At 42.4% G+C, this 13,819-nt stretch overlaps 1 protein-coding gene across 1 annotated transcript; it reads right to left on the bottom strand.

Annotated features, from left to right (window-relative positions):
- Positions 1 to 11,785: 11,785 nt before the first annotated feature.
- Positions 11,786 to 12,700, bottom strand: LOC147684062 (taste receptor type 2 member 9-like). The gene has a single exon (XM_086942590.1). It carries the CDS (start codon positions 12,698 to 12,700, stop codon positions 11,786 to 11,788), a length of 915 nt encoding a protein of 304 aa, XP_086798716.1.
- Positions 12,701 to 13,819: the final 1,119 nt, after the last annotated feature.

The following is a 13,819-nucleotide window of genomic DNA, read 5'->3' on the forward strand; positions in this document are numbered from 1 at the left end:
ATACTGAAGTTATGCATCAAATTCAACAATGTAACTTTTTTTTTTTTAGTCTTCATAAGTGCAATATTAAAAGTAAGGAGTTGTCGGGGCTCCAATCTCTCTTTGGTTCTTATACTTCACTGTCCTGAAATAGGTTCTATGTAACTGGACAGTTCCCCTGGAGCGTCATTAGGAGAGAGAAGGGTCCCCTTATTTCCATTACTTTGTAGAAGGATTGAATACGGGGGGTGGAGCTAGCCATTATGGCTACTCATGCAGGCCTTCTCCTGCCTTTCCATTGCTTACACATAATCATTGGACTTTTATGAACGTTCGTCATGCCAATCACTAGGACAATATCATTTCTAGATTACCTCCAGGGGTTAGTTTGCACCTTGCTGGTAGTTTTCCCAAATATCCCAGAACTTAAATTTTTTCTAGGGGCCTTTCTTTTATCAAGCCTATATATTCTTAATATAGAAGTTAACCATTCACTATGAGTTGGAGGAGCGGAGCTTACCCATTTTATACATATTTCTCTCCTTGCTAGCAGTATTAGTAAAAAAGGAGATTTTCCTGACCAGTAGAAAGCTTATCTAATGCATTTGAACTCCTTACCCCAAAGATAATTAAGTCAATACTTACATTTAGATGTCTTCCTAACACCCCATCCAGAGTCTTACCCACATCATTCCAGAAGCCGTCGAGAAGGGGGCACTGCCGAAACATGTGTAGGTCGTTGGCTCTTTCCAGCCCGCATTTGGGGCAGGCTTTCACCTTCGACCCAGCGAATTTCGATAACTTTTTAGGAGTCCAGTAGGCTCTATGAGAGGTGAAAAGATGGTTTCTCTTTAAGGCAGCTGAGGTCACAATTGTCCAGCATTTGCTCATAGATACTTGCCATTGGTTGTTTAACTCCAGCGTCGGCAGATCTTTCCCCCATACTCTCTCCATTATCCTGAAATCTTCCTCTCCTGCCAGAATAAAAGCCCAATACCATAACGCGATTTCTTTATGAATAGTGTCTGTTTTCTGCATTTCACTTTCCAGGGAAGGGTTTCCAGCTCTAATTTCTTTTAGCGATTTCGACCAACCAGAGAGCTGATAAAACTTGAATTTAGAGAGTGAGCCCATAGTCTTGGAGGATAAGATATTCCACTCCAGGAGATTGTTTTCGGACATCAGATGACCCCACTTGGTTAATCCTGCTGCTTTTATCGGGAGAGCTAATTTATCTTTGAGACACTCTCGGGTGCCAGGAGAGTCCCAAATGGGGGCTAGGTCGCTGTAATAAGGAATGTTTAGGGTACATCTTATGCCAAACCACAGTTTGGCCGCAGATTTCAACATCTTAAGTTTAATTTTTTTTAAGTATTTAGGGTGTCCGAATTTGTATAAGAAGTGGCTAGTTTTACTAGTCATAATTTGGAAGTGCAACGGGTAGCATTCAAAAGTGTTTAGAAGCTTTCTATTTGACTTAAATTGCAAAGCTCTACAGTATTCATAGAGATCAGGACTTGCAATTCCCCCCTGGATTTTTTTTTCTTCTTAACTTGTTCCAGGCAATTCTTTGATTTTTTGAAGACCATATGAAACTTGAGATCCCACGCTGGATTTTTTTTAATGCTTCTTTATTAAATTCAAGAGGGATGGCCCCAAAGGCGAAGGTAAATTTTGGCAGGATTGACATTTTAATTATGTTCGATACGCCTTGAAACAACAAAGGGAGACCCCCCCAAACTTTCAATAACCTTTTAACATCCTTGTCTATTCTTTGGAGGTTTATATGCGTGACTTTATCTAGATCTTTAACTAGATCTATACGAAGGTATCTGATTTTATCTTTGTCATAGGGGCTAGAGGAGTTGTCGTTCCAACTCATAGTTTCTGTCTTATCTTGATTGACTTGATAGCCAGAAATACTCCCAAACCTGATCAATGCCTCTTCAGCTATAGTTAGTGTCCCCCTAAGGTTGTCTGTGAAAATCATCAGATCGTCTGCGTAGAGCGCGATCTTTTTAGGCCAATCTTGAAAAGAGAATGGAGAGAATAGGGGTCTGATCTGAGATGTTCCGCCATTGGTTCTATATAAAAGTTAAAAAGGAGAGGCGAGAGGGGGCATCCCTGCCTAGTTCCTCTCTTTATCCGTATATTTGATGTCAGACTGCCATTTATTAGGATTTGGGCTCTAGGAGAAGTATATATTTTTGAGACCATGTTTAGTATATTTCCCCCTAAGTTAAACCTTTCCCAAACTCTACTTAGGTATACCCAGTTAACTCTATCGAACGCTTTTGCTGCATCAATAGTAATTATTGATAGGGGGGTTTTCTCATTGGAAGCGATATCTATGGCGGCAAACAGCTCCTGCGTTAGGTCTTGTAATTGTCTTCCCGGTATGAAACCCTTCTGATTGTTATTTATTAAGAGCCCTGCTATTTTTCCCAATCTCTTTGCCATAATCTGAGTGAAAATGTTATAGTTGCAGTTAAGGATCGAGATAGGTCGATATGATTCACATTTTCTTGGATTTTTGCCCTGTTTTAGGAGGATGGTGATTATGGCTTCGTTCCATGAGTCGGGAAGGTTAGATTTGTCTAAGAATATTTTATTCAGCAGTGATGTTAAAGGTGAGATCAAAACCTCCCTTAATTTTGAGTAGAATTCGTTAGGAAGGGCATCTGGACCAGCTGCTTTGCCATTCTTAAGGTTTTGTAATACTTCCTCTACTTCCTGAGTCGAGACTTCCGCATTTAGTTTTTTTCTCAACTCAAGAGGTAAAATGGGGAGGTTTAAGGGATCCAGGAAGTGATCTATTTCTTCCAAATTTGGATGACAATCTTCATTGTATAGATCTGAGAAAAAAGTGAAGAATTCTTGTTTTATTACTGTTTCGTCAGCTCCATTTTCTACATGATTTCTAGGGTCGACACAGACAACTTTGTTCCTGGTTTGTTCTGTCTTAGTTTTCCAGGCAAGAAGTTTGCCGCATACTTCCCCATATTCGTAATGGGCTAGTTTGCTAGCTTCCCATTTTTCTCTCACTTTATTTTCTAAAATGTCAGCTAGATTTTCTTTTTGACTCATTCTGATCGCCTCTAACTGTTCTTTAAGAGCGGAGGAGGTAGCTGCCTCTATTTGTAGATCCAGGTTTTTGATCTTATCCTCCAAGATTAATATTGATTGTTTTAAGCCTTTTGATTTATGCGCCGCTAAATTAAGGATGTGTCCCCTTATTACTGCTTTATCAGCATCCCAAGTAGTCTGTGCCGAAGTGCCTTCCTTATTTTCCTCAAAGAAAAAATGAGTCCGTAATTTTAGCTGGTCGATGATCTGGGGGTCTAGAAGGATTGTGCGGTCCAGAGTCCATCTAGTGCCGTCTTTATTCGGCTCTAGTTTCACGGTAATCTGGACTGCTGAGTGATCTGAGAGATGGGCGGGGATGTGTTCTACTTTGACTGTTTTTTCAATCAGACTGTGGTCTACGAGAAAAAAGTCAATTCTTGATTGGACTCCGAGTTTTTTATTTTTAAAGGTAAAGTTGTTCTGATTGTCCCCTTTTAGTTTCCAGATATCCACTAACCTCAGATCTCTTTTATATACCCCCAACCAGTCTCTCATTTTTAGCAAAGTTGTTTGTCTTCTTATGGGGAGTCGGTCTGTTTTTGGGTCGAGGATTATATTGAAGTCTCCACCTAAGACTATTGGGGAGGGAACCGAGACTAGGTGAGAGTACAGAGTTTGTAGCGGGACCGGATCATCCGAGTTTGGACCATAATACCCCACCACAGTTAGGGCGTTGTTTCGAATCCTTACTTTGGCGAAGGCCCATCTCCCCTTTTGGGTCCGCTTCATATGCTTCCACTTTAGCATTCAGAGATTTTTTAAAGAGAATGGCAATGCCTTTGATAACGCACTCCTGATTAGTACAGATATATGAGTCAACCCAGTGTAGCTTTTTCACGATGTCTTCCCACTCTTTTTTTAATAAGTGTGTTTCCTGGAGTATTATTATCTCGCTATCTACTGTTTTTAAATACTCTAGTATTCTCCTTCTTCTACTCTTAATTCTTAAACCATTAACGTTCCAAGAGATAATTTTAACTTGGGTATTATCTTTATTTATTTTATGTGTGTTTTTTGTTTTTGGGGCACTCCGAGTTCTCCTTCTGTTCATTCTGTTTAATGCTGAGGACCATTTTTCTTTTTTTTCCCTAATTTGCTCCCGAATCCCGTGCATAATTTTTTGTTTTTTTGTTTCATTAATTCAGTAGTGTACATATAAAAAAGAGGTAGATTAAAAGAGTCCCCCCCCCCCCATGGGGAAACCTCCCTTTCTTCTTCCTTGGGCTTGCTAAAAGCCCTCTTTGAGCTCCGTGCTTGAAAACGTTTTAAGAAGAAACATAAGGCACCATCTAATTCCTCATCTGTTCACGTAGTTGTTCTAGGAATGTTTCGGCTTCCTTGGTGTCTTTTATGTTATGCATTTTGTTTCTCCACATTATCCGTAGAGATGCCGGAAATTTCATCTGGACTGAGGCGCCCAGTGCTTTCAACTCCGGCATCAACTGCCCCAATTCCCACTGCCTGTCTTGGGTAGCCTTGGAGATATCTGATCTGATCCTGAAGGACTAATCGTCTTTATTATAGGAGCCACTTATTATTGCTTCACTTAGTAGTCTTTCTTTGATGGAATATGTTCGAAAGTTAACCAGAATTTTTCTCGGGTTCTTCCTTTCCTTACTTTTACCAAAGGGGTCTCTGTGAACCCGCTGTATGTCCTCCTCTAGTCCTAGATCTTTACACCATGGGAAATACTCCTCTAGGAGTGAAATAATATACTTTTTAATGTCCGTACCTTCTCTGCCTTCCGGAACGTTTAAAACTCTCAGATTATTGCGTCTGGAATGATTTTCCAACGTCTCCAGCGTATCTGCAAAGTTTTTATCTGCTTCTCTTAACGTTCTTATTTCCTTTTGGTTGGATTCCACTCTCCTGCTTATTAAGACTACCTCAGCCTCAACTGCAGTGACTCTATCTCCAAGGGCGTTTAGTTTCGTGTCTAAGAGATCACAGGCTTCCTGGATCTTACCTTGGTTTCCCTCCGAGATCTCGAATCTGGACCTCATTTCATCCATCATTTTCTCTAGAAAGACTTCAGTGGGGGATTTCGTCAGGTTTTGAGAATGGTCTGAGGTTAAATTTGGGGTCTCAGTTTGGGCCTCGGTTTGAGTAGTGAGAAGGCCTTGGGTGTCTGGGGATTCATCTTCTGTTAGAGGCAGAGGCAGAGTAGACATCATCAAGCCGGCTAAGGTTTGGGGAGAACTGTGGTTGGTAATGGGGAGGGGCTACTACTTTGAGATCAGGACCAAAAGACGCTTGAGTGAGGTTAAGATCACATTCCTTCTTTTTTTTCTTTTTCCTGTTTTTCTCTTGGATTTTGAAGAAGGATCTTAATGAGGGGGTTACTTTGATCTTTGAGGCGTCTAGCCCCTCTTGTAAATCAGCGGGAACCCCTGGTTTTTTGAGTGTCTTCCCGCCCTTAGCCTGTACTTTACTGACTTTCCTAGCTTTTTTTTAGTGCTTCGGGGAGGAGGAGGAGCGGGGGGTTTTATACTGGTGACAGGGTTAGATTTTAAAAATTGCCTGTTCCTTAGGCAGTATGTTGATCTTCCTATGCAATCAGATGTCTGCCCCGACCCCGACACCTCCGAGATTTCAGGTGATTTCTCTGCCACGCCTTGACCCCCCCCCCTTTGATTGGGGAGCAGGGGGGCACTCCGGTACCGGTTCCGGAAGAACTAATCGACGTGTTGATAATTTAAAAAGTCTCCCTTTCACCTTCGTTTGCTTTTGTTTGTGCCCTACCAACCCCTTTTGCGCCGCCCCGCCTTTGGAATCACCCCCTCGCTTACCCGGATCATGTGTTGTAAAAAAGGACTCTCCGCGTCTTTATTTTCCGTGTCCACTATCAAGATGGATTCCACAGGGAGCTCTGAGTCGTGTCCCTCTGAACCCAAACCGAGCCTCACCACGGCACACCCAAGCCCGGGACCATTGTGGAGACCTGCGGCGTCAGCGCTGAATGTGTTGCCGTCTCCTCCCTTGCCCCGGAAGAAGACGGTGATTCTCCGTGCGGCCCTCCGGCAGTTCCTGGTAGCCTCACAGGCCACCTCCCATCGGTTGAGGAGAGATTGGAGTATGGAGCTCGGCTGCAGCAACGGCGCCTGACTCACATACCCGCTCAGCAAGCCAGCAGGTGAGACTGTATGTTGGAGACGGGTCTTTGTTTGTATATCCCCGCTGACTTTACTCATGTCCGAGAAGGCTCGCGCTACTACGAGAGGAGAGTCTAGACGTGCTTAGACGTGGTTAGGTAGAGTCAGACGAGGTGAAAAAGAACTGCAGAGTTCTAAAGGAGCTGCCATTACAGCATCACAGCTTAATATCCAGAAAACAAAACAAGGATTGAATTTTACTAAATTGAAGAGTTGAACCGCAAGTCAAGCCGACAAGTAGGTAGATGAGCGAGTTTCCAAAGCGCCGATAAGTTTTATGTAAGGATGAGGCTGCTTACATTATCCTGATTCCGTAGGTTGAGTGCGCCATTATCAGCAAGAGGTCAGCACGGAGCTACCGACCGGGCTCAATGACCGGCCGCCATCTTTCCCCCCAAAGTAACTTTAGCTATATGCTTGGTTAATATCTTCAAGATCCAAGGCAGTAGAGGAGGTCCAGATCTAGCATGAGTCACTGCTAGGTGGCGTACATACGAAGCAACAGAGAGGTGGGAAGAGGATTGCAAATTACTTCACTTTTATGCCAAAATGGTGCAGTAAACCTACTATAACACTATCAAAAAACAGAGTTCTACTATAATTCTGGCCCTTTCCCTTATTTGTCTAATAATAAAGAGTAAAACAAAAATTAAGAGACATAGGGCCTAATTATGACTTTGGCAGTGTAGTAGCGGCCTGCCACATCAGAGCCCCACTCCCACACTGCCAAAGTTAACCACCAAACACCTGCCAGATAAGGCAATTTCTCCTGGTCTGGCGGGAGGTCCTTTGGCGGTCCTGCGGCGCTGCATTTCTAAGGCTCCTAAGTGAGCGTTAGAAAGGCAGCACCAAGGGACTGTCAACGCCCATTCCAGCATGGTATGGACTATGATGTCCATGCTGTACAGGAACAGTGGGTGCATGCACACATGGGGGCACACCATGTGCCTCACTGCATGCATCCCTAAAACTCATAATATCCTTGGTGGTGCAACAGCAGCACCTCTGGCATATTATCCTCTCTGACCACTGCGTCACCGTTACAGGGTCAAGGGTCCTGCAGTAGCAGCGGGCCTGTTGCAGTCATACCGCTGTAATAGTAATGCAGCAGATGGAATGCCACCATCGATTCGGCGGTCCAATAGACCTCCGAAATCATCAATGGGCCCATTGAGACTTCTTCTGCTTGAACCAAACTCCTGTTGGTATCTTGCAACACATTTGTAATGACAGATGCACACTCTGGTAAATTAAATGATACGAGATACTGAATAACTACAATTTGCTACAAAAGCATTATGTTGATAAATTTCCACGTAAATTTGTGATAATTTCATGAGAAAAAAATTGCGAAATCTCACACACTCAATTGCAAAATAGCAGAATTCAAATTTAATTAACTTCACTCAATTCTGCAGGCAAAATTACACTTTCATATATCCCTATTTTTTCACTCTCTGCACACAACTTTATATTGATCACCTCAAAAGGGCACTCCGCAAAAACTCAACAGTGAAGGGGTCAGAAATTGGAAGACCTTAAAAAAGAAAGGATATTGAATTTCAGCACGTATTTTTCTGCCTAATTCTGTTTATTGCGTAATAATTACACAAATCATTTTAATTTTACATTATTCTATTATCTATTCCCATTTTTTTGCTTATTAAGTTGATTTATCCTTTTTATTACATTTAAGTAAATACAAATAAACCTAGATGCCTAATTATCTTTTTCCATTAATCATCTTCACATTCCCTTTATCAAAATAACAGCATTGTTTTTATTTTGCTGTATATTTTTCGCCAGTTTTTCTTCATTGCACAATTTGACTCTTATTGGCTAGATGATAACGAGTTTTGCCCACGTCCCCGGGGTCTTTCAATCTCTCAGGCTCTATAGACTATTTTCTAAGGAGTTACCATCTTCCTATCAGCATATATGGAAATGGTTCCTGCTATCTACTTCATATGTCTCTTGATGCTTTGCTATACGAGCACTTATACTATACTAAAGCACTGTAAGGTACCATCACGAAGTTTGTAGTGATTAGCAAACATGGAAATTAAAACGAATACAATAAAATATAATGCCTAGGAACACAAAAAGCAAGTGCAAAAATCTGCTCTGCTCCTGAGGCTTTTGAGAAATCAGGTCCTTTGTGCCACTGGCATTTTTAAACAGTAATGAGTCTAATTACATTAAGTTTCTATTTAGACAAAATGCAAACAATTAGCTTTCCTATCGCTAACATCAATTAGTAAAACAAAAAGAAAAATATCAAAATAGCATACCTTTTCACTTCATGCTTATATATAATACATGTACGTTTGCAATATAAGTAGAAAAATCTCATCTCTAATTTTCTTTTCACAATCTAGTTGTGACATCACTGTCACCTGCGATAACATAATGATATAGACCTTCTACTGTGATAAGTTATTTAAGTTAAGTTATGATGGTGCAATGCCTACTACCAGCAGTTCAAGAAGTAAAATAACAACCGTGGGTCTCAATATGTTGTCGGACGGAAAGCATTCCCACCGACTCGGTATCAGAATAATTTCCGACCGAATCGAATTCGGGGAGTCCGACTGACCGATTACGATGTTTCTCAGCACCGTTCAATCGTACTCCCATTTACAACAATTGGAGCCTGTGTTCCAACCGACAACACAGCCTCCCATGGAAAAAAGAGGTGGTCGCGGAAAACCTTGCACCCTGTGGCTGGCACCCCTTGGTGCTTGCCACACCGTGCATGGTTGGAAAGATGGGACCAATGGGTACCTCCACGGGTTCCAACTGGAAGTTTCTGGGTGAAGGGGGTCCTACTACGGGCCCCCAAATTCGGATTCCGACAGCCGAATTGTGTCGGACAAACCGATTCTAAAAGGCTGTCTGAATCCAACATGGTAATGCGTCAGTCGGAAACGCAGTCCATGGAACTATATGAATCGGCTACGACTGACTCAGTGTCTCCGAATGATGATTGGAATAACTGAACGGTTTCCAACTATCGTAATCGGTTGGTCAGTTGTGTTTTCAAGTCGGTCGGAAACGCTGATTTCGAATCGGATTCGGACAAACCGGATGCCATTCGGACCTTTCCAACCAGGTTTTGCAATATGATGCTAAGAATTTGAGGCTAGATATACAAAGAAAGGATTTATTAACAGGTGTTGCAAATTGTGCATCAACTTTTACCAAATGCAATTTTTTTTGTGAACTCACCTGTGTACTAATAGGTCAAGTCGCAAAAACCAGATTCGAAATGAGTTGCAATTCAACCTCATCAAAAATAATGAAGTAGGTTACCATTAGTCTCTGTAATCACAGACCACCATATCTTTTATTGTTTTTAAATGCAGCCATTTTTTTTTAAAGCATGCCGTTTTCCTTAAAGGAAAAAGGTATAGGTTTAAAAAAAAGGAAATGTTAACTAATAATATTTTTTTAGACTAGGCTGTTGTCTATGGGATGATGTGTAATGATGATTTGTCATCTATCATGGTTAGTTAAACTGTTTAAAGATTGTTATTGATAGATAGATTGATAGCTTGATTGATACATATTGAGGCGATGTATTCTGAAAATCAGAATAAAAAAAGTATAACACTGGCACTGAGTCAAAAAACATAATTGCTGTCTGCTTGTTCAGGAGATCCTGTCTGTCACATTTGCCAATTAGTAACTCCTGTGAGTTCATGGTATTCCCTGCCATTTGTCCAAATATCTTCAATGTAAAAGGGCTTTGTAACAATTGATTCTATGACTTACCTAATTTCCTACCTACAAGAACATGCCCTCCAATTAGGGGCACATGTACTATTGTTTCCAGCAATGCGGTGCAGCAAGGGAACTTGCTGCGCTGTGTTGCAAGAAAGGGATGGAGCAGAAATGCTGCATATTTACAAAGCATTTCTGCTCTCTCCTTGCATGGGAGCTCTTGCACTATAGAACAAGAGTGCCTACACAAGAGTGCCTACATTATCGGCAGGAATTTTTTTGTGCGCGAAGGGACGCCTTCTTGCACAAAACAATCCTTGGAGGCATTTTCCTTTATCTATGTGTTGCAGAGTGCAGCATACATGAGAAGAAGAAATAACAAGAAGAAATAAAGAAATTTCTCCCCCTTACACCTCTGTTGGGTAAGCGCATCTTTTAGGTCAAACCCAGGTTTACAAGTATTCTGCAAATCAGAGCTAGCATCATAATGCATGAGTGTATACATGGGAATGCTCTTGCTCCACTCATGTAATGCCAACACAAGGCAAGGAAAAACAAGGCAACACTATACTCTGCCCTGCATTACTTTGTATTCTTAACCTTTTCGCCCCAGCACGAACTCCACCGCGGCGCGAATTCCGCAGCGGGGCGAATACCGCCACGGCGCGGGCGGGGCTTGGGGGTGGGCGTGGCGCTCCCTTACTTATGACGGGTGGCGTGTCACAGGTGAGTCACGGGCGGCGTGTGCTCATGACGGCGTTGTTTAACCACTTCCATGCTCATGACGTCACCACGCCGTCATGAGTCACGGGCAGCGTGTGCTCATGACGACGTGGAGCTGTCATGACCCCACCCACTCACTAAATCGGGGAATTAATGCTGCGTGGGTGGAGCGGCATTTGCATGACGGCTCCACGCCGTCATGAGCACATGCCGCCCGTGGCTCATGACGGCATGGAGCCGTCATGAGCACGGAAGTGGTTAAACGACTCTAAGTAGCTTTGCATGGCTTAGTAAATGATTTCGTGCTCGGGCTGCACCCAAAAATGTGAGGCAAACCCGCTGCAAATTCATAGGAATTTACATATATAAATTGACACTATGACACATTTCTATTCAACGTTAATATGGACTGTAATATTAAAAACAACACAGTCACTAACAATAGCAGTCAATATATGGTGCACCGTGGGCACTTTTGCATATTCAAAGCTTGTAAAGGAACAAACAGATTCATTTTTATCCTTATTAAAATGTACTAATTTCAAGGGAGGGCAGACCAAGTGTGTCATTTGAATTGTAAATTGTGATGTGTGTGGTCATGAGAAATGATGATCTCAGCTGCAGTTGAATGACCCACTGAGCTATGCTACTGAATTTAAACCTCAAAAAGAAATTAGAAAATTTTGAAACTGAAGTTCATTTTAGGGGGCACTTTTATAATCACAAAATCTCGTTTTAATTCAACTTTCCCAGTGCCTCAAAGCTTTAAATTGTCATCAATTATCTTTCAAACATATGTTTAACATAGGACCATGTTTGAGCACAAAATTTCAGTTAACTCAAATATTAAACAACGGCTGGGAGCCGAAAGATATCCAAGACATTTTCCACTAATTTCTTCAATGGGCAGGAATGTAGCTACCATTAGTGCAGCAGGTGCAGTGGCCCAGGCGTCCAAGGGCGTGTCAACCCATTGAAACCCAATTATTATTGTACTGCTAGTCTACCAGACTGGGGGCAGGCGGACAGTTTTCCTTGCTTGCTTTAGGGTTTATGACTCTCTATGTCACAGACTTAGCTCTTCACTTCTTCCAAGGTCTGACAAACTTCCAGAATGCTTGCCTCAGTTTGGTGTTTCCCAGAACCAGAATGATGGTTTGTAATGGAACACAGAAAACAATGATGACCTCAAACATAAACTGGAAATAATGGGCTTGTAATTGTAGCACACCAAACTCTGCCACGAACTGTAAACTGCAGGTCAGTAGGAGTGACCCCACCATCCTGGCTGCCCCAAAATGAGCTTCCAGTCTGGGCTGACTGAACCCGGAAGCGTTCGCTTTCATTCGCCGGGTGTGTCTGCAGAGCGACACAAGGACGAGTATGATGGAAACAATGTCAAGCAGAAGGGGCAAGATGAAGCCAAGGAAACCACATGTATACTCTTGTAATGTTCTTACTTTCACATCTTCACTTGGGACCGAAGAGTTAGCTGTGAGATTAGTAGTTGATTTCTGTGGATGTTCTCCTCCTGACCTCAAGTGCCAGGGCACACCGATGATGAAGGATCCAACCCCAGATCCCAGGAGCAGCCAGGGCACCACCTTAGAGATCCTTGGCTTTAAGAAGAAGAAAAGTTGATTGCTGAAGTCTACGATTTTCACACAGTAGAAGACACAGAGACAGGTGATGAACCAAGAATTACAGCTACCAGACCATGCTTTCAGTTGATATAGGACGTGTGCTACTAAAGCACTGGGATTAGGTTGTGACAATGTCATAGTAGCATACCTGAGTCCTAATGTTGAACATTGATAACATGTGCAGGAGATCCCCAGAGCCACTAAGATGAGGTAGCATGTATTCAGGTTTTTTTCTTTAGCCCTGTCTTTGAGAATGCAAGTCAAAATGAATGAGCTAAAGAAAATTCCAATCCCATATGTTACTGAAACGATAATCAAATAATTCTTCCTTAATTCATCTTCTATCATGTTCATTTTGTGACCTAAGTGCAGATAAGGTCACAAACAGCTGTTCTCAGGAGAGGTGGTGAGTGAGTGCCAAAGGCAAGGTTTCCTTCAATAGATTGCAGACTTCCAGCAGCTGCTCCAGGTTCCAGTAACCAATAGGATCATCTTCACAACAAGTCTGAATATGACTTTGAATTCATGCAAATCAAGTTGGTTGCATTTTCTTATCCATCAGTCACCTCAGAGAAGCTATCATCAGTGCTTTGGCAGACCTTCTCCATTTAGGGCAGTATGAAATGGCACTCCGGGGGAGGTACATTTAGCAGAGGCCATGATGCACAGTGAGTTTTCTCTGTATGCAGTAGGGCCATTGTATATTTTGTTTCTGTGAAACAAACTCTGCATTAGGGTGATGTTTCTGAGGGACAAAAAATGTCCATGTACTCCTAAAGTAATATAGCAAAGACAAGATGATGGACGGAGCCCGGAAACTTTTCAAAGACTCTCCTCCAGTCACAAATATAGGTTGAATCCATTGTCGTTCTTTAGCTCAATTTGCCACCCTAGTTCAGACAATGCCATATGCAAATCAATCTTGACCCTGTTCCTCATTGGAACAATTATGCATGAACTGCCAAGCCAGGTCTTCCCTGAACCAGAAACAAGCATCTTGGGACCGGTTCAGGGTAATCCCGCTCATCAGCCAGATTAGCTTGAATCCAGTGTCAAAGTGAGCAAGGGGCCCACGTCTGGGCATACCCTGCAAACTTAGGGCGCACAAAGCAAACACAAAAAAGATGATGAACAGAGTGCTGAAACTTTTCAGGCACTCACCCTGGGTCACAGATCTGGGTTGAATCCATCATCGTTCTTTAGCTCACTTCGCCACCCCAGTTCAGACCCAGCCATTTGATATCAGTCGTGACCCTGTTCCTTATGGGAACAGTCCAGCCCAAACTGCCAATCCAGGTCTTTCCTGGACCAGAAACAAGCATCCTGGGACTTTTTTCAGGGTAACAACCCTTATCAGCCAGGTTAGCTTGAATCCAGTGGCAAATAGAGCAAGGTACCTATGTCTGGGCATACCCTGCTACCTTAAGGTTGAATCCATTATCATTCTGATTCTCACTACACCACTCTAGTTCA

Source organism: Lissotriton vulgaris, chromosome 11 (assembly GCF_964263255.1).
Source record: "Lissotriton vulgaris chromosome 11, aLisVul1.2, whole genome shotgun sequence".
NCBI lineage: Eukaryota > Metazoa > Chordata > Amphibia > Caudata > Salamandridae > Lissotriton > Lissotriton vulgaris.